At 32.5% G+C, this 21,640-nt stretch overlaps 3 protein-coding genes across 3 annotated transcripts; 2 read left to right on the top strand and 1 right to left on the bottom strand.

Annotated features, from left to right (window-relative positions):
* Positions 1 to 450: 450 nt before the first annotated feature.
* On the top strand, positions 451 to 4,868 carry LOC132742594 (uncharacterized). Its single transcript, XM_060731044.1, has 4 exons — positions 451 to 625; positions 2,222 to 2,398; positions 2,742 to 2,795; positions 3,483 to 4,868. Exons 1-4 carry the CDS (start codon positions 589 to 591, stop codon positions 4,169 to 4,171), a joined length of 957 nt encoding a protein of 318 aa, XP_060587027.1. The 5' UTR covers positions 451 to 588; the 3' UTR covers positions 4,172 to 4,868.
* A 1,695-nt stretch (positions 4,869 to 6,563) lies between these two features.
* Positions 6,564 to 10,195, top strand: LOC132742593 (uncharacterized). Its single transcript, XM_060731042.1, has 3 exons — positions 6,564 to 6,708; positions 7,605 to 7,658; positions 9,073 to 10,195. The coding sequence occupies exons 1-3, from the start codon at positions 6,705 to 6,707 to the stop codon at positions 9,771 to 9,773; spliced, it is 759 nt and encodes a 252-aa protein (XP_060587025.1). The 5' UTR covers positions 6,564 to 6,704; the 3' UTR covers positions 9,774 to 10,195.
* Positions 10,196 to 13,641: 3,446 nt separating this feature from the next.
* On the bottom strand, positions 13,642 to 21,558 carry LOC132742592 (uncharacterized). The gene is made up of 5 exons (XM_060731041.1): positions 21,302 to 21,558; positions 18,532 to 18,642; positions 17,951 to 18,080; positions 16,620 to 16,722; positions 13,642 to 15,783 (listed from the first exon to the last, which is right to left on the bottom strand). The coding sequence occupies exons 1-5, from the start codon at positions 21,553 to 21,555 to the stop codon at positions 15,644 to 15,646; spliced, it is 738 nt and encodes a 245-aa protein (XP_060587024.1). The 5' UTR covers positions 21,556 to 21,558; the 3' UTR covers positions 13,642 to 15,643.
* Between the last annotated feature and the right edge of the window lie 82 nt (positions 21,559 to 21,640).

Here is a 21,640-nt window from a genome sequence, read left to right as displayed (position 1 = left end):
ATTAGATAGCCCGATAGTGCTAAAACCGTTTGTATAAATCCCCTCTGAAACCGTATTACGTCGTTTATTTTGATCAAACAGACGCTTCGTCCTAAGCCTTTTCGTACTTGAAAGTACCGATGCGCTATCACAATTAAGCTGTCAAAAGAAGCAAAAGATCTCGTTTTAATATTAGGGCAAAGGGCCAAAAAATGAGTTATTTCGAGTTCCAGGTTGGCCACATTAAAACAATCAACCTTTTTATACATGGGAACCTAAACGCTCGGATATATGCCATACATCGAAGAAAATAACTGTTATTTCTTACCCCATCAATATATTTTGCCAGAGCCAACCCAAAATAACACTTATAAATAATAAATTAGTATGGCAAATCTTCATGAAGGTTTATTACATAATGGTATTACACAGAGCTTATTCAGGGAAACCAATATTTCTCATCATTATTTTTGTATTTATATCATCGATGTAAGCAAAGTAACCTGTATACGAAAACTGGACAGTGTACTTATCTAATTTTAAGAAACAAAGCCGGACTAGAGAAAATACAAATGTAACGTCATTTAGTGCCTTTTAACAATTACCAATATGGGAATTGAGTTGCTAGCAAAGAATCAAATGCACAGTAAGTACTAATAATAGAATTGTATAAATGGTACAATAATTAATGGTGTATACTACAACGAGCAGAATTTTACGAACTTAACTACATTAGTGTTTGAAATTATTTTTGCCCAATAAGTTTGCAGTATTTCAAATGAATCGTAACACATTTACTTTGGTAAATCGACAAACTGTGAATCAGTCTAGTAAATCGACTGTTAATAAAAAATAATTCCAAACACTAAGCAGGTTAAAGTTTATTAAATTAAATTGGCCGCGCCGCGCCTGACCAATTTGATTCTGTAAGTACGTACTAATAAACTTTAACCTATACTTTTAAGAAAACTATTTTACTTAATGCTCTGTAATACATGTATATTAATCGTTTCGCGACATTAACCATGTAATGAGTTCAATATAATGATTTCGTTGTAATATACCTTGTGGGAAACACCTTGGGAAACCAGTTTTTAAATTCCATATACATGTAGTTTGTTCATAGTTAGTCACTATACAAGTATAAACGTGTTGTTTTATAGAGCGTAACCAGAAATACCAGCTTCTATTTTTAACAATGAATAATAATGATGGATAACATTTGTAAGTTTAAATGACTTTAAATGAACTTTTCAATTTAAATGTAAACGTATTGAAACATTAAAGTAAAACGTATGATATTGTTGTCAAAATCAATAAGACAAATTAATTTTTAGGAAAATCCCAACAAAATCAATTAGACAAATTTGCATGATTGATTGTTGGTGAGGAATATCGTAAAGTGCGAAGGAAAACATTCAACGATTCCTGAATACCCCCAAATAATAATAATAATAATTCAATTCAATTCTTTATTCAGCATATGAACATTACATGTTCGTCGCCTTTAACATGGTGACGGCGGTTGCAATATTAAATTTTGAGAAGAGCATGGTAATATATATAAACATACATAATCAATTCACATTACACTATGTAAAATTAAGTATGTAATAATAATAATAACAACAACAATAATAAAAATAATGATGATTATAATAATAATAATAATAATACCCCTTATTATAATAATAATGATGATGATGATCATAATACCCCCTTTTAATAATAATAATAATAATAATAATAATCATCATCATCATCAGCAGCAGCAGCAGCAGCAGCATTATAATAATTATAATAATAATCATCATAATAATAATAATGTTAAAATAGAAAATAAAGTTTGGAGAAAATGCAGTAATTACTGAAACTCGCTATAAAACCGATGTTTATTCATTTGGTTGTTTTAGTACGTGTCAAAGTATAAAGCGCACAGAAAAAAATAAATAGATCTCATTGATTTAACTTAAATTTGGTTATGCCATCAATCTGTAAGAAACTCAGTTAACAAGCTATGGCTTTGAACACAGCATCTTAATATGCTGTATTATTATCCTTAATTATAAAATGTCTATAACACTAATATTTGATCATGGGTGAAGGAAGGATATACAATCAATTTTCATATTAATTGATACTTTACCATACCTTAAATAATTAATCTTCTTCAATTGTGTAATTATATATCTTAGAAACATATTGTGGTTGTTTTCCTGACTTACGCTTTGAAATGTTTCAGTTGTGCCGTCAAGTCCTGAAGTGGCTTCTGGTAAGTTCTATGCATGTAGCGTTGACGTTTGTGAAGTGGGTATACAGTTTTGTAACGTCCTTGACAACAGATGTGTGTATTGTAGTGACCATCATCAAGATTGTTTCACCAATGTCCAACAACAGAACTGTACACTATATTGCCAGGGTAAGTGTTGAAACAATTTCAATATAAAAGTAAGTTATAATATCTCGTATGTTCATACCAACTCATTAGTATGTATTAAAATAATTACTGTTAACAGATTTACTAATAATTAAATATATGGCAATTAAATAACATATAAAACATGAGACGACATATATATTGTAATCTGGAAAAAAAGCTGTAAAATGATATTGAATTAATTAACAGAAAGAGCATCGAAGCTATCTGATTTGTACGGAGGGAGCGTAACCACCCTGCCAAATGACACATTTTCAATAAAAAGGTCTCCAAATTATGATACAATGTGTGATTAAATCTATGTTACATTTTTTTAATTTTGCAGATCAATGGCTTAAAAACTTGAAAGTAGAATGCAGCTCGCAAGGCCATGCAGAAGGTAACGTTTTATTACATGCTTTTCGGTGGTTTATAGAAATATATCAGTGATTTAAAACTGGTAATTTCACTGTTTGAAACAGTGAAATTACCACGTTGATAATTTCACTGTTTTGAATTTAAGCCCCTTACGTTGTTTTAGTGAAATACCAGCGTGCACAGTACTGGGTACCAACTTAATGACGTGACGTCGTAAATGACGTCACGTTGTATTATTATTTGGCGCGCTTTTCATTCATTTTTAGGTTTAATGTCTTTTTAAAACGTTTCTTTGCATATAATAAAAAGAAAATTTGTTTAGTTTAGTGTAAGATCGAAATATATTTCACCTTGTGAACACCAAAAGTTCATATTTCACTCGTGGCTGCGCCACTCGTGAAATAAACCTTTTGGTGCTCACTCGGTGAAATATATTCCTATCTTACACGGAACTAAACAAATATCCTCTATATCTTGATTAAAGTTTGAGTCAGAAACCATCCGATCTGCTGCTTTATTTTTTGTACAAAATGACACATTTTTACTAGAGGACAGTCTTGTGCTGGAAATATTTGTCAGAATTAATTTCAAGCTTATTCACAACTGTAACTTTATCAGAGAAAAATCTGCAATTAATCTGTGTGTCATTACAATAGTTCTGGTAATTTATATACACTGAATTCAAGTATAATAATCTTGTTTATTTCAGATAAATTCAAGATCCCATTCATAGTCACATCCGTGCTGGTGTTCGTATTGGGGATAGTAATAATAGTGATGATATTGAAAATGACTGGGATCTGTAATCTTCAACATCGGGTTTTTATGGCTATTAGAAAAATGTTCAAGAAGAAAACCCAAAGCCAACCAGATGAGCATGACATTGAAGAAAAAATGTTTGGAGAAGAACAGCAAGAATCAGTTCATGATACAGCAACAAAAGAGAGTAGAAATAATGAAAATGTTGAAAATGAAGAAATTCATGGACAACACCAAAAACCATCAGAGTCTGAAATTTCTTTTCACAAAAATACTCTAATCAACGATTCTGAAAAAGTTACGAGTTTGCCAGATGTTGTGATAGAACAGCATCAAGAACCAAACAAATTTCGACCAGAACCAAAGACTGATCGCCCGTCTGTAAAGAAACAAGATTCTGTTGAGTATCCTATCTCAAAAACGTCACACGTATCAGACAGTGAAGATGAGACAGAACTTCTAAAAAAACATAATGACGCAGGAATTGTTTATCAACGGACAGAAAGTCCAACTGTCCTCAATTTGCCTCATGGAGAATTACCCACAATGTCAAGTCGTGGCAGTTACCAGGCTTTCCTTCATTCAAACCAATCTACAGATGATGGTTATGTAACACACGGATTTAAACCACAAAACTGATTTTAAGTAAATCATATATGTATTGTATGACACCCCTAACACACTCGGAGCCCAGAGTGTTGATATACAAATGTACTTTGACTGTGGGATAAACCCAATCATTATCCGATTATAGATATTTGACATTTTGCAAGTCATGACCTATAAATATCTACTTACGTCAATAATTTCCATATTAAACTATTTATAGATACTACCCGTATATATAAATTTTATAAAGTCATTCTATTCTTCTATATTTTTTTCTCTGTGTAATATTGTGTCAATGATCTTAAAACAATATGGATAAAATGAAAGGTAAAATTTATAAATCTTATCTACATGTTCACAATGTACTGTAAATAACATTTTCTTACAGGGTATAATTTATGTACGGTTTAAACCTAAAATGAATTTCATGTATAGTAATATTTAGAATGAACTTAAACTTAACCATTAGCTTTGAATTTTAATTTGAATAAAAGCAATATCATAACAGACACTAAAATTTGTTGTTTATGAAAGATAAGTGTTAATATAAGAAATAAAAATAAATTAATACTTTGCTAATACAGAAAAATAGATCAACATACGGTTATTCTTAAAATAGAACAAACTATTTATATACTATTGATTTATATACCATTGTACTATGGACAAAGAAAACTTTATTTATTCGTTAAATGTCTTGATTATTAAATACATGTATAAGCGTTAAGTTTTGTTGTCTCTTATTTAATGGACGAAGTTGAAATCGTTCCTTTTTTTAAAAATTATTTAGTTTCTTCAGAAATATCCAAATGATACATATCTATTTTTATCAATGTTAAAAATACTTATTGGAAATGTGCGCATTTTAGATCACTTTAAATTGACATGTGTAATGAAATAAACATTAGCCGTGTAACAATGTGTAATTATCTGACATGATGATTTTTTTTTAAATTTCGCATTGTATAGTAAAATAGAGAAAAACAGAATCCCTAAAGAAAGCCCAACGCGGCAAAATTGTAAAATGTTGCAGGCTCGGTTTAATTGAGCCTGTTCATGGACGGTGCTGGAAAGTGAAAGTTACCGTCCACGCCCCTAGCACCGGCTTAAGCAGAATTCAACATTTAAACACAAAAATGGTGAAATTTTGAATTTAGAAACATCCGCAGATGTGTTCATACGGCGGTTATCATGGAACCTTCAATGTGACACAGTTGTGTCATTCCATGAAAAACGGCGTATGGTCCCCAAGTAAAAGAATGTGTGTGCCTTAAACGAGAAAACAATGGGCGGAACTAAATAAAAAGGAATTTTGAAAGGGGATCTGAGGTTATGAAGCCTGCATATCACAGACAAGATGTCAAAAGACAAATTTAAAAAGCAGAAAACATATCTTAAGGGTGATTATACAGTATTCAGGAAGGAATACTGGAACCACCCATGCTGATATAGGCCAAATACAAGACACAAAAAATGCCATCTAAAATGCATACACTACAATATTGTCGTGCTGAACGATTTTCAAAGATCGAAAATATAACATCATTGATTAAATGTACGGGGAGACCTTTTACAGCCGCCACACGGCACAAATAATAATAAAATACAATAGAGAAAAACATTCGGGTCTAATTTAAATATCAAGTGGGCACATTAAGTTGGCCTGTAAATAAAGGTTGAAATATAGGGGTATAGGAACTATAAAGAACGCCCGAAACGGCAAAAGTGAAACTGCTGCAAACTCGGTTTAATTAAGCATATTCACAAAGAGCATTACAATGGTACAAGCTATTGATTTTTTTTACTAAAAATAGTTATTTTAGAGATTATTTTTTAATAGTTTTACAGTATCATATATATAACTCCTTATGTAGCAGTGGCTTTGTGTTGTGTAAAAATTTGAACCATGTCCGAGATCATACAGGAAACCATCTGACCATAGGGAAATATCACAAGAGGCATCGCCTTCTTTCTTTGCTTCTATACACTGAGGATCCATCGACATATTTTATATATTATCATTTTGATCAAATGCGCAAGCGTTTTGACAAATACTGGTCTGGTCTGATCCCAACCCAATTTATGGTGTGCAAATCTCCGAATAGAGCTACTTTTTGACACTCGAAATGATCCCTACAGGGTGTGACAGGCCTAGATAGCTGCATGTACAGTGTCGAGATTGTGTATGTATTCTCAACAAACAATTTTCAGTGTCATATACAGATTTATTAGGGATTTAAACTACTGCCGATCAGTCTCGATTTTGAATAACATATTCTACGTATTTAGGATTTTTTGACTTTTTAGAATGCATTTTTTGATATTTTATTCTCGCCTCCCAACAATGGTGTTGTTGATTTTTGGTAATCAGGTGTATTTATAAATTTCAGAATTTCCAACTTCCCTTACACCAGGGAAATATTTTATTTGCTTCCAAGATATTTGCCAAGAAGGATTGCAATTCTGTAACGCAGCTATTCCAGTGAGAAGATGTGAATATTGTAATGCATACTTTCATGCGTGTTTTACATATCACCAGCAAGTCAACTGTACTCAATACTGCATGGGTAAATATATAATGAATATCATGCATTTTTAATTTATTAGTAACTTATTTCCATCGTCCGGAACATTTCCATACATTTTCATACTATATGTCACATAGTTAAGTATTCTCTATGAACGTTTTAGACATCACAATTGCATCCACCATTTAACCCTGTGTGGTCGTGAGAGGCGACTAGACTAAATGGGTTTGAAATAATCTTTCGCGCCGTCTGGAGCAGTATTCAACACTGAATGATGAAATTCCTAAACATCTGCAGATGTGTGTCAAATAGCAGTGAATATGAAACCCTTATTGTTGCATGTTTGTGTTTTTCCATGAAAAGCACTTTAATTTACTCACATTGAATTGCTTTATTTTTTCTATACATAGCAGATATTATTAACTAATAAGCTTAAAGTATTTACATGGATCTTAAAAAAAATAAAATGATCGGACCATAAGGTTTTAACAATATGAAAAGCGGTACATGTATATGGTTCACGAGTAAAAAAAAATGCGCGTGCATTAAATGCGAAATATATTTAAATTATATTTTGAAAGCGGATCAGAGCTTGATTTGACAAGTCATCTTCTTACATATTTCTGACAATGACGAACAAATGGACCCTTAGCAAAATTTGAGTAAAATCACTAAATATGGGTTCCATTTTCAGAAGTCTTTCAAATGAAATATTTATTGTTCAACTCTTGTGTTTGTGCTTGCATGGATTTATCAGTATAAAATGATTGGTTCGCAAATTTGTTTTTTGAATACATGTATATTAGTGATATTGTGTTTTGTTTATGTTTTGTTGTTGTTGTTTTTTCGACATCACGGATCCCACCTACATTTTTCATATTTCTGAAATTGTAATATTTAGTTTTTTTTTTGTTTTTTTTAAATCTTTATTATAGACCAATGGAGACAGAATACCATATCTCAAATTGAAGACAAAGAGCATAAAAGTGGTAAGTATCGTAGCATCATTTACATAAACTGTTGTTTGGACCGATGATCATCAGATCGCATGACCACCAGTTTTGACCATATTTTCCAAATCACGCCGTTTTCTATGATTATTTTTATAAAGGCAATCTGTCAGAAACCTAAGAAAATGCATGTCAGCATCAGACATGCATTACTGGTACTGGTTCTGCAGCATGTACTGCAAACTTGCACTGTGGACTCTTTTGGGTTCTGAAAATGAAAAAGAGGCTAAATGAGGAGTGATATGTATTTGATATGGATATTTTGGACTGAGAATATAAGTGGGATGTATTATTGTAAAGAAAGCGTGAAGGCTATTTTCATAAATGTAAAATTTACCTGACATAACATTTGTCCCAATGTTTTGGATGAAAGGTTATTCTGTTGCATTACAGTTGGCTTAATATTCAACTGAACTGGATTCAAAATCAGACATACAATTATTGCATTTGTTTAATTAAACAGCCTATTTTATTGACTTAAACTGGGGAGACTCTATTTTTATTTGTTAACATAATAAGATATGAATGACTTGTTCTAAATAGGTACTTCTGTAAATATTTTTGTAGAAATTTGGTTTTTAACTTTCGATATAAATAGTAATAAATATGTTTTTTGGCTGAATAGCTTTTGCATTTATTGAACAACGATCAAATGAATTTTTCTAGTAATACTTATTTTGTCGATACATGTATAACACAAGTAAAAATATGTATAGTACATAATTATATTGTGTTACATTTCTTTGCAAACAATTGTCTTTACGCAAAAAATGGTAAATATTTGAGAGTACTGGAAATAACTTAATAACTTCCAAAATAAATAAAATGGTACTGCAGAACCGAACCCAATTAAGTACATGGCACGTACCGGTACTGTTACCTAATGACTTCAAACAAAAAGTAATGGTACTGTAGAACTGTACCAAATTAAGTACATGGCAAGTACTGGTAATTGTACTTAAGTTCTACATTCCTGGTACTCTGCGTAGGCTTTTAATAGACCTAGCTACTTTTACATTGCGCATACCTGCAATTTCACCATGTGTAGCGTTAAAACCGTTGGCAGAGCTAGCAGAAACTTGTTACAACAAATGTTAGCGTGGCTATCGTGTTACGAAGAAATGACAAATAAATCTTTCTTTTATTAAAAATTGAATAAATCTAGATAGTATTGTGCGAAAACGTATTTTAAAGAATGAAAGAAGATTTAATTAATTAATTTATTGAAATTGCTATGAAGCTCATGACAAATTATTTTTAAAGTATTTTATTCCATGAACAATGATACTATTTGAAGGAAATCATGTCTCCATATTTTGATCCTCATTTCTGAAATAACATATTCATATTTTGTACATTTTAATTTATATTATTATATACTTTTTATTTTCAGATTTGTATCAAGTTATGTTCTTTATACTACTTGGTTTAAAGTTTTCGAGTGTGTTTATAACATTTCTTTTATGTGTACCTCGCATCCGCGTGGCTATATTCTCAAAACTGAACGGGATTTCTACTCGACACAATAACGATACCGATCAGCATGACAGACGACCGTTAGTTACCTTGCCCCCTGTACAAAACAATCGTCCTCAAAGTTGTGGTATAGAAGCGCCGGTGGTCCAAAACAGTGTTGTAGATGTTACACGTCAAGATGGAGAGGGTAGATCTCATACTGAAAGTGAAGAAATCAGACACCAAAGTGGCAACACAACACATCCGCCTGAAATAATGCCGAGCACAGCTGAGGGTAGATCTCATATTGAACGTCCAGGAAGTGAAGAAATTCGGCATGAAAATGGCAACACAACATGTCAGTCTGAAATAAGTCCAAACACGTCTAGAAAACAAGTTATTGCTCAAAGACATAATAGTCAAACATACCAGAAGATGGATGTAGACCAAACCACTCCATTTCTTAGTTCGTCGAAAAACGATACACGCTTAAACCCATTAAAGGGTGACAGTGTCAACGGTGGAGTACCACACAATGAACTTTCTAGCGCTGGGAGCAGCGGCTACCAAGCTCTGCGGCATTGTCCAAGTACGAATGACGATACAGGGTATCGTTCGGCATCTCGGGGCATTGATTAACATAATCATGTTTTTATTGCACAGCTTATATGAAATCTATTACATTTCATGGAATCCACTTTGCTCTGGCTGAACATGAAAATGATGTAAATTTTTCATGTCTGAAATAGACATAATTATGTTATGTTTGCTATATTAGCTTAAAAGTTAAAAGAGGCATTATCGTTGATTTATTCTGTTGTTGTTTGTTGTTGTAACTACTGTTGTTTCAAGATTATCACACAATTAGACTAAAGTAAGTATTTAAAAACAAACCATAATGTATGACTGTGCAAATACATAATGTTATTGCTTGTATATGATTTCTGATGACTTATAGGCCCATGTGGCCGCGTGCTATTTTTTTACGTGTAGATATGTATTGTAATAGATATACACATGTCATATACACATGTCACAATAATAAAATATTTACTTACTTACTTACTTACTTACTTACTTACTTACTTACTTACATTAACATTTATATTTTTAACTCAATCAAACTTTGTAAACACACATGATATATTTTAAATGCTATTTTATTTTCGGCGTTACGAACATGATTTATACAAAAACATTTTGTATAAAGAGTTATTTGCAGTATCATTATCACACTATAATATCGCATATATATGTACTTTCATCGATTGTTGATATGTTTATGAACATGTCATTTTCCTAAGCTGGTTGAAATAGCGATCGATGATCTTGCCGGCATAGATGAAGTTTATTTTTACTCGTATTTCAAACAAAAGGTCAACAGCTGGTCTAAACATTCTGAATATACTGAGTATACATCTAAGCAAAAGCGATATTTGTAAAAGAATGAGCACTTTTCATATTCTTATTCTTGATATATCAACTCCGAAACTTCTTAACAGTCATAAACATTAGAATAATAAGAGTATAATTATAAAATTAACAAATTACAGATAACCATCGCATAGGTTAGCTGTTGACATTGGTAGAAGGGGGCCGTTTATATCAAGACACCCCCATCAGCTTCAACAGACTGAAAAATCACTTTGTTATTGAATGTCTAGACTTGTTGCATTTAAGGAACTATTAGATGAATTTAATGAAGATGAAAATATTTCTAAACCGAACAAAAAAGGGACAGGTGCTACGTATGATTTAATATGGTTTTATTAGAACTTATATTTTACGTAACAAGCTACATTTTAAGGGAAAATCCAATTGGATTTGAGCAATATAGATTTTGTTACCCATGCCTAATGAAAATGATGGTACATGTACCAACCACATTTCTTATCGGTCACCTCTTAAAATGCATTGCTTCGGACTGTCAACTTAAGTTTTCCTATAAAATACTGTTCTGTGTGTGATCTTTAACATACCAATAGGTCGAAACCATTTTTTTTTTTTCAAAATTAATCATGTGTGACAAAAGTACACAAAAAATATTCACGTGCAGCGTTTATTTTCCTAAAAATAATCATTTCTGTCTACTCAGCATATCTCTATTTCCGCGAACAAAAAAAGTAAATGCTTTTTTATTCTTAATATAAAAACAGCGTTTTATTAAATTCCTTTTACGTGTATTTTAACATTTTATAATGAATGTAGTAAGGCACAGTCTAGTTAACTGATGATACTCTTAAACCTTTGGACGATTTTTAGTTTCTTACTTAAGCATTTTCCGTTCTTTTTTTATGACTTTGCTCTTGTAAAACAGAAGTCATGTTGGATCACAAAAGTCAATCAAGATGTACTAAATGAGTGTTAGGTAGATTGTTTGTCTGGGTATTGTTTTCTTAATTACCAGCATATTCAATTAGCTTACTCCTGTTTTTCCCGGTATTAGTTATCGTCTGGTACAGTAGCCTTGTGTTTCTTCTACGTCAGACCTCAACGTAAATGGAGTAGAATAAATTTAAAGAGAAATGTAAGTTGTGTAGTGAACACGACACACTGTTTACCAGTCTCATGTCACCGAATTATGCTGCATTAGATGCTAGTTCTCAACTTTGTTTGCATATCAACAGACTCTCGTCTTGGTTCTACATAACCGACTGCTGCTGAAAGCTACACTATCTTTTCTTTCTTTCTTCTTTCTTTCTTTCCTTTTTTCTTTCTTTCTTTTTTTTATTCTAGCACAAAATACCCAAAGAAAATTAAATGTTTTTTTGCCATAAAGACAAACAAAGAAACATATCACTTAGGGTACATATAACAAATTTATTAACGTGGCCAATTTCAGTGTGATATACACTAAAACATTGATTGCTATCACATTATATGATGGTTTCATTGTTATTTAATATTCCATAATATTATATTTTATTGAAACTTTATATACATAAATGAATTTATGAACAAAATAATTTATTCACAAGAATAATTACATGTAGTACAATCTTGCTACGATAGAAGACATTCAGAGTAATTTCCATAGAATCTTTCCGCTCCTACGATCGGAAGAAAACAGGCAGTTCACATTATCAGTTACAAGTTTACACAATTTTCTTAATTCAAATTATTGCTTTTAAGGTAACTATTTTTCAAATTTAAATAACTATCCAAACAGCTACCCATGCATTATTTTAGATGCAAACGGGCATCCGAGTAGATTTACTTTTTTAAACTAACCTGGAGAAATAACTCAGACACTTAATTACTTTACAACGTAATATGAGAGGGACGACTTGCGTTACATTATTCTGATTCCTCGGTATCGAAATGTATAAAAATTTTCGTTACGGAAAATTAACATGAAAACAACACTAATTGGTATTCAAAATCATATAATTTTCTTTTTTGCACATCAAATAAGTAACATAATATATTCCTAAAGATTTTTACATAATTATACAGCATAATTTTACAACATAAATATGTAAAGTTTTAAGAAATTGCAAACTGTATTTATTTTGTTGCATACATACACAATAAAATCCGTGTTACAAGTTATCCAAGTTATAAGGAAATTTTTCAAGCTCAAACTCAAATCTGAAGTATTTGGTTGGTGAGAAACCTGCATAAAATGTACACTGACCAATGAATATGCTGAGATTTGAGACAGAGCTCAAAAAGTTCTATACTATGTAACATTGTAACTTTTTCTTTCCCTTCGCAAATCGTAACAAAATTTCATTTTCACTATCTGTCAACAACAAAAAAAACCTTTTTTCAAATTTCCAGCCTCAATCAAGCCGAGCTTGCAACATTTTCAATTTTGCCGTTTGGGACTTTCTGGTTTCTTATAAAAAAAACTTTTTGTCTCAAAATATTCTACTTGACTTAACAGTGAGCCTCTTATATATGGTGACTGATTTGTGCCATGTCGTATTTTTGCTCTACGGAACACCAGAGGAACACACGATGAAGTGATACTTTCACTCCACGGTGCAACAGGCGAAAATACAACAAAGTACTCACTGAGTCGTAATTTTGTGCTTTTGCCTTTAGCTCCTTGCCAGATTAAATCACAAAAAGACTATAATTATAACATAATCCCTTTATCGTATTTTCGCCTTTTACTTCCCAGGATGCCAGACGAAAATACGACAATGAGACCACTTTGACATACTTTCGCCCTGAAGGGCGCTAGGCAAAAACAGGAGAATACGACAGTGGTTACTTTGTCATATTTTTGTCAAGCACCCATGGACTGAAAATAAGATATTGCATAAATCAACCACCATACTTATATGATATCACTTTCATCAGCAAGAATTAAAAGAATGACTAACATAATTCACAGTTTATAATTACATTCAAGCATTAAGTTTACCCTTTATGATTATCATCAAAGTACAAGTAGAACATATGCAGCTTGCAATAAAAATGATAGAGATACATGCAATATTAATTGAGAAATAAATATATCAAAATTCTACATACAGAATATTTAAATAGTTTTCTACAAAAGTTGAATATGCAAATTTGATGAAAAATCCTGCAGAAACTTCTCATTTTATCAAATGCCTTTACAAATAAAAATATCAACATAACTTATCAACATATCTGTTGATCTAGTATCATTACATTATTTATCAATTAAAGCACATACCATTATTTATTATGCCTATAATTGTAATAACAGCTCTAAATCTATCAGCTGTAAGCGCTCATTTTAATACATGTAATACAAGTTCTAAAAATACAAAATTTTCAATCAAAGATTTTTTTCTGCCCTCAAATCTGATTATATACTAAAAACATATATCAAATGGCATAAATCTTACATTCATAATCACATCTAGGTATGATGTGCAGTCATCCACCACACATACTGAGCATAACTTTATAGCATACCCCACTGAAATGTTTTCAAATTAACAGAAAACTCTGGTGACCTCCAAGTGTGTCTAGCGGGTAGAGCACATCAAGATGCATATATACACATATGAAGTCAGAATGCTTTTGGTGAAAGCATGTTTTATTTTATGATCAAAGTAAATATTTGCCATTTGGATCACAATGACCTTGACATTTGAAGCTTTAGTTGGTGCATAAATCCCTGAAGATTAAAGGCTGTGTCTGTTATATGGATATAATTAAAATTTGATATTTGGGTGTCATTGTGACCTTGACCATTGACCTTTAAGTGGGTCTTGCAAAAAGAGGCATCAAATTGCATAAAATTAATGTGTGCAAAGTTATGCTTTAAATGGAAAATGGAAGCATGTTTATTAAATGACCAAGACTTTTATTGCTTTCATAGACATGACTGCAGTGCTATGGCCAGGGTTAAATATCTTTTTAACATACCTGTCTCAAACCAACAGACCTGTTAACCACAATATGACCACCCTATCTATACATCTGGGCAAAGGCATAAAAGATAACAAGCTTTAGTACCAAAATGCCTCCACAAAGAATTGAAATAAGATATATCAAAGTGTCACATCACATACTTCAGACAGTTATAATCAGCTTCAGATGTAGATGTCAATCTTTATTCCAATGAATATAAAAATATTTTTGAATCAATTTTTGCAGGCTACCATTTAAAGTATATTGAAAATTTAATTCATTAAATATGTTTGATTACAATAAAACTTGACATTCATGCTTTGGCTCAAACTCAATGTAATTATGCATCCCAAAAAATAGTTTAAACAAAAAACAAAATAGAACACAATCGCTTAAATATCATTTCAAATGAGAAAAAAATACAATTATTTCTTTCATCATGCACAAGTTCCTTTGAATTTAATATTTGCAAATCAAAATTGATTTCTTCTTTTTTTACAGCATTAGAGAAAAAAAATCCATATAAATATCAAATATATTCCATGCAGATTTGGCCAACCATTCCAAGAATCTTCAACTCTATGTGCCATGATGAATAGCATTTTTTATGCCAATTTCATAAGATATATGGTCATTTCTTGGCATTGGGTCCACCTAACCAGTTTTGCTGGATAACTAACCAGTAATTAGGAATTTTTACACAAGTGACCGGATATAAATCCAACATGATATCTGAATTAGTGGTGATAGAAAATAACCATTGGACTCAACAAGATTGTCATGAAATTTCACTTCGCCCAATGATCAAACCTGGATTACAAAACCAGATGTTCTCCCTGTAAGCTAAGTAGGCATACCATACAAGATTTTCTCAGCCAAGACTTCCTATACATACTTACTAATGTCTGCTAAACTTTAGCATTCCTGTCCCTTAGATAAGCTATGGATAGTTCCAAATTAAAAGCAAAGGCAATTTCATAATACAAATTCTAGAACAGTGTAAGGGGTTAACAATACCTGCGATATCATAGCAGTGTTCAAATAAATTTATACGATAGAAATCGGTCATTAAAAAAGGGGTAGACTTCATTATTCACCCTCTCTGTTTCTATTTTTTAACAAGGTAAAATATATTAGAGCATTTAACAATATCCTAAAATGTTGTAACATCAACTCAGGAAGTCTGTCACTTCCGCTAACTCCCTTTCTCTTGCCTGTTTATGAGCCCATCTCGCTTCTGCTAATTCCGGCGTTACTTTCCATTTGTCATGGAATATTCTTTTACCACAGCTGGGACAAAATTTCCCATCTGAAACAATAAAAAAACATTGAGAATTACTGGAGGCATTCTATATCTAATTATGCTCTTAAACCATACAGTAGTTTTTCGCACAAAATAAATTAATTGGGGAGAAGCCTTAGCCTCTTAAATTTCGAAATAATTTTATCACTAAAATTGCTTATTTAGGAAGTGAAAAATCTGGTTTTGGGAAAATTGTGCGGTTTTCAAGAAAAATTCCTTTAATAGGCCTCTGTCATGTGAGGTAAAAATCTTTGACATAAGTCTCCCTATTGAAGCAAAATCATTTCATGTTGCCATAAAAACCCACATATTTCTATGTAATCAGTAAAAAAATTTACACTCATTAAATCTAGTGCTAAATAATCTTGTCTTTGAAACATATTTCTACATTTATCAAGCGCTTTCTTTTACAGCAAAAATCTTACACATTTCTTTACTAAATATACAATGTTTAAAACAGATACACAACTATTTGTTACAAATCAATAAAATACAAAACAATTTTGAACAAGTAACCTTAAAATTCATATCATATAAAATGTCTGTTGTTACCTCCCTTTAACTATAAAATTCCAAATTTTTAAATTGTAAACAAAAAGATGGCTGAATTATTTAACAAAAAATTTATCTATAAGGCATTTATACATACCTTTAATCATAATCAAATATGGAAAAAAAAACAGACAGACAGTTTAATTAAACAGTAATTCTGCGAAAATTGTCAATTCTGATATTATTCACAAACTGTATATGAACTGATCAATTTCAAATTTATCTAACACATAATGATGCGTGTTTTAATTTCACATACATATGAAACAAGTGATCATTTTATTCATTACCTTTAAATGGTGGAGTTTTCATATATTTTGCGAGACATCCATGATGATAAAGGTGACCACAGTAAACACGTTCTACCCTCTTCCTTGGATCTTTCGCAACTTCCTGTTAATACAGAAGATTCACGGTAATAAATATGACATATTTAAAAACATGTAGTGGTTGTTTCAAATTTAAAATATTTGGTCCATACCATAATGATTTACAATGCACATGCTCACCAGACAAGTGATTAATGATACTACAAAACCATTTGAGGGAAGCGGTGGCCTAGTGGTTAAGGTGTCTGCCTCTCAACCCAGGGATCATCAGTTCGAGCCCTAATCAGGTCATCCTGTTTCTTTATATGACACCAGTACTGGTTGGTTCCAGGAAGTGGACTCGAAAGTGATTAATATAACTTGAAAGAACTTGTTTACAATCAAACGTAAATAAATATATTTAAACCAAACAAAACCATGTCTACACACATAACGATTTTCTATTAAAATAACAGAGCTGAACTATAGAAACAGTATTTTATATGTAAAGATATATTATTATTACACCATAAATCACATCACACAAAACATCATCTGAGACTCCATCTAAGCTTTATCTAAGAATCAAATAATTTTATTTATGAAATAAGAGGGAGCTACCACTTACATGACCTATACCACTAGTTTATAACCAGACCAGCCTGCACATTCTACCAATCTGACTGGTTACTCTTTCATGCTCAATTTTTATAATTTGATATCAAAATCCTTGAATAAGGTGGGTATTTGCTAAGTAGTTAAAATATTTGCCTCTCAAACCAGGGATCATGAGGTTGAGCACTACTTAAGTCACAACTATGTTTCCTCATATGACACCAGTACAAGTTTATTCCAGCAATCAAGTTTGAGTAGATATATCTAAACTAAAATGAATATTACTCATGGACAAGTTGATTAAACAAATTCTGTACATGAAAAGTAACAATTAAGATGACATCAACAAATATACAGCTTTGTTTGTTTGTTTGGTTTTAACACCAATGTTATCCTATTTTGTCATACCTTGGCAACCTATCCACCAAGCCACCTTTTCTGAAAAATTTACAAGTAAATTAATTAACAATTACCTATATATGAGCTGCGCCATAACAAAACCAACATACTGCATTTGCCACCAGCATGGATCCAGACCAGCCTGCGCATCCATGCAGACTGTTCAGGATCCATGCTGGTCGCTTAAAAATCCTATTACAAGTAGAGAAACTGATAGCGAACAGCAGGTCACAAACACACAATGTGATTTTGTCATGGTGCGGCTCATATGTAACAGTCTATACAGAATAAAGTCTTACCTCTGGATCTCGTAACATTACTCTATCTTTACAACAAGGACATATCTCCAGCGGGTATCTCTTCACACAATCTTTGATTAAAAACTCACACACTTCACGTAACGAGACTCTTGGCTTAAATGGAGGATCTCTAAAACAGGCAAAATTGTATTTAAGGCCATTTTTAAGAAAAAATATCAAGTTAAAAAGACAAAGTGAAGAAAAACAATCTGCTCTTTTTTGTTCTTGAAATTTTGCACCAAAGGGGCCCCAAACCAAAAAAACCCCAAAATTTAAACACATGGAAAAAAAAGGAAAAAAAAAACTTTTTGGTTTTCCTTCAAATTTTGAAAAATTTTCTGGGCCCTTTGGGAAATTTCTTGAAAAAAACCAAAATTCAGGGACAGATAACTCAAAGACAAGAACAGTGACACCCCCCAAATTTTGCTTGCTTAAAATATTTCTATTATCATAATCTTCATATTTTATCAACATACCAAGTTAAAAGAATTTCTATTGAATAGTTTTTAATTTTGCCTATACATGGATGTCTATATGAGAACTTTCAGAAAACATATCATTTATATAACAAAGAATCTTACTTTTTATTAGGTTTCAGAGGAGGCTGCACACATTTTCTGGCTATTTCTACAGCTTGTCCTACAAAGAAAACTTTCAACAAGTTCGGAAAATTACTCTCTGAAGCCTCAATCCTGAAATATTAACCCATTACTTCATATACACGCCTTTTAACGCCTTTTTCACCCCCCCCCCCCTTTTTGTTGTCTCAAATGATGAAAAAATGCCTTATTTAGGCCCCAAACACTTGTTTTTGTTTGAGAAATGTTGTTAAAAAAAGTGACCTCTTTTTCGGCGCGGCCCCCCAACCAAAAGATACATCAGGGGGTTGCCAGAAGGGGGATGTGCCCCCTTCTGTTTGGGGGGTTTGAAGGGGGGCGGAGTCCCCCTCATCGCCAAGAAAATTTTGGACTTGTGAGAGGCTGTAAATGACCCCAGATTGATCATAAGGTAACGTGTAACCAAAGCTGAAAAGCATTTGACTCTATCTCAATCCATTGAGAAGTTGCAGCACTTTGAAATCAATTTTGATGGAAAAAATCAACGCAAAATAGTGATTTTTGGCAATTTTGAGATGTCCCCTCGTTGCCATGGTAACAGAAAATTTAAGCCTGAGCATGTTGTTGCAAGGGCAATGGTCCAGTCAACATTTGTGCCAGTTTGATTAGTGTTGAAGCAGTTTTTATAGTATTATAGCAATTTGAACTTGTAACGGGAGACTTTTCAATGAAAACAGCCATTTTTCACAAAATGCTCATGAAGCAATGGGTTAATGAAAAAATCAAAAAAATCTACAAAACAACAATTTTCTTCAAATTTATATGACAGGCCATGTTTAAACATGAAAAAAACGCGATTTAGGGTAATTTCAAGTATTTTCATCATTTTCTGTTAACCCATTACTTCATATACACGCCTTTTAACGCCTTTTTCACCCCCCCCCCCCTTTTTGTTGTCTCAAATGATGAAAAAATGCCTTATTTAGCCCCAAACACTTGTTTTTGTTTGAGAAATGTTGTTAAAAAAAGTGACCTCTTTTTCGGCGCGGCCCCCCAACCAAAAGATACATCAGGGGGTTGCCAGAAGGGGGATGTGCCCCCTTCTGTTTGGGGGTTTGAAGGGGGGCGGAGTCCCCCTCATCGCCAAGAAAATTTGGACTTGTGAGAGGCTGTAAATGACCCCAGATTGATCATAAGGTAACGTGTAACCAAAGCTGAAAAGCATTTGACTCTATCTCAATCCATTGAGAAGTTGCAGCACTTTGAAATCAATTTTGATGGAAAAAATCAACGCAAAATAGTGATTTTTGGCAATTTTGAGATGTCCCCTCGTTGCCATGGTAACAGAAAATTTAAGCCTGAGCATGTTGTTGCAAGGGCAATGGTCCAGTCAACATTTGTGCCAAGTTTGATTAGTGTTGAAGCAGTTTTTATAGTATTATAGCAATTTGAACTTGTAACGGGAGACTTTTCAATGAAAACAGCCATTTTTTCACAAAATGCTCATGAAGCAATGGGTTAATGAAAAAAATAAAAAAATCTACAAAACAACAATTTTTCTTCAAATTTATATGACAGGCCATGTTTAAACATGAAAAAACGCGATTTAGGGTAATTTCAAGTATTTTCATCATTTTCTGTTAACCCATTACTTCATATACACGCCTTTTAACGCCTTTTTCACCCCCCCCCCCTTTTTTGTTGTCTCAAATGATGAAAAAATGCCTTATTTAGGCCCCAAACACTTTTTTTTGTTTGAGAAATGTTGTTAAAAAAAGTGACCTCTTTTTCGGCGCGGCCCCCCAACCAAAAGATACATCAGGGGGTTGCCAGAAGGGGGATGTGCCCCCTTCTGTTTGGGGGTTTGAAGGGGGCGGAGTCCCCCTCAATCGCCAAGAAAATTTTGGACTTGTGAGAGGCTGTAAATGACCCCAGATTGATCATAAGGTAACGTGTAACCAACGCTGAAAAGCATTTGACTCTATCTCAATCCATGAGAAGTTGCAGCACTTTGAAATCAATTTTGATGGAAAAAAATCAACGCAAAATAGTGATTTTTGGCAATTTTGAGATGTCCCCTCGTTGCCATGGTAACAGAAAATTTAAGCCTGAGCATGTTGTTGCAAGGGCAATGGTCCAGTCAACATTTGTGCCAAGTTTGATTAGTGTTGAAGCAGTTTTTATAGTATTATAGACAATTTGAACTTGTAACGGGAGACTTTTCAATGAAAACAGCCATTTTTCACAAAATGCTCATGAAGCAATGGGTTAAAAGAAAATTTTTTTATATGGCCGCGTCATGACAAAACCAACATAATGAGTTTGCGACCAGCATGATCATGACCAGCCTGCGCTCCCGCAGTCTGCTCGGATCCATGCTGTTTGCGTACAAATCCTATAACAAATAGAGAAACTGCATAACGAACAGCATGGATCCATGATCAAGACTGTATGCGGCATGCGCAGGGCTGGTCTGGATCCATGCTGGTCACCAAACCCATTATGTTGTTTTGTCATGGGTGCTCTATATGTATCAATATATAAAATCAGAAGTTTCAATTGTGAAATCTTCTGTGTTTTCGTAAATTAGAGGTTCCAGTATTTACCGGAAATTTCCTAATAACTTATAAGGAGAAAATATGTAAAGTTTAAAATTGCCCCGTTTCAGAGGGTCAGATTTTCAAAGTTTTTATTATAATTAAGGTAATTACCAGGGTGAGGTTTAAGAAACACATACTAGTAATATAGAAAAAGCATTAAAAAAAAATGATAAGAAATGTTAACTAAAACTTACGATACTTGTTCCAAGGGATATTTATCAGGCACCATAATTTTGAGATTCATAAAGTATTGTTCCTGTACGATCTTCAACAGAACATGTGACGAATCTTGTTTTAACTTCATTTTGTCATGTTCACCTATCAAGTCTTTTTTAACTGCAGCTATTTCATCACTGCATACACACAGTGGATTATTTATCACAAATTCACGAACAAATTTCATTATGGGTAAAATCTGAAGGAAAAAAGGAAACATATTTTTTATCATGCAGATGATTATGGTTAATTACAGATGCATTGCATACGAATATTAAAAACTGCAAATAAAAACAATTTCATCGGAAGATACAATG

Source organism: Ruditapes philippinarum, unplaced genomic scaffold (genome assembly GCF_026571515.1).
Source record: "Ruditapes philippinarum isolate M1 unplaced genomic scaffold, ASM2657151v2 ctg544_1_1_1_1, whole genome shotgun sequence".
NCBI classification, from domain to species: domain Eukaryota; kingdom Metazoa; phylum Mollusca; class Bivalvia; order Venerida; family Veneridae; genus Ruditapes; species Ruditapes philippinarum.
This window is presented reverse-complemented; position numbering and strand designations above follow the sequence as displayed.

What these genes read in the sequence shown, in the direction of transcription:
- LOC132742594 (XM_060731044.1), top strand. Translation starts at nt 589, where the DNA reads ATGGGAATTGAGTTGCTAGCAAAGAATCAAATGCACA. An exon ending in AGCAAAGAATCAAATGCACA is followed by an intron (nt 626 to 2,221) that starts GTAAGTACTAAT and finishes GAAATGTTTCAG; the next exon opens with TTGTGCCGTCAAGTCCTGAA. An exon ending in CTGTACACTATATTGCCAGG is followed by an intron (nt 2,399 to 2,741) that starts GTAAGTGTTGAA and finishes TTAATTTTGCAG; the next exon opens with ATCAATGGCTTAAAAACTTG.
- LOC132742592 (XM_060731041.1), bottom strand. Translation starts at nt 21,555, where the DNA reads ATGATAAAAAATATGTTTCCTTTTTTCCTTCAGATTTTACCCATAATG. An exon ending in CCTCTGAAACCTAATAAAAA is followed by an intron (nt 18,081 to 18,531) that starts GTAAGATTCTTT and finishes TGCCTGTTTTAG; the next exon opens with AGATCCTCCATTTAAGCCAA. An exon ending in GAAAACTCCACCATTTAAAG is followed by an intron (nt 15,784 to 16,619) that starts GTAATGAATAAA and finishes TTATTGTTTCAG; the next exon opens with ATGGGAAATTTTGTCCCAGC.
- LOC132742593 (XM_060731042.1), top strand. An exon ending in AGACAAAGAGCATAAAAGTG is followed by an intron (nt 7,659 to 9,072) that starts GTAAGTATCGTA and finishes TTTTATTTTCAG; the next exon opens with ATTTGTATCAAGTTATGTTC.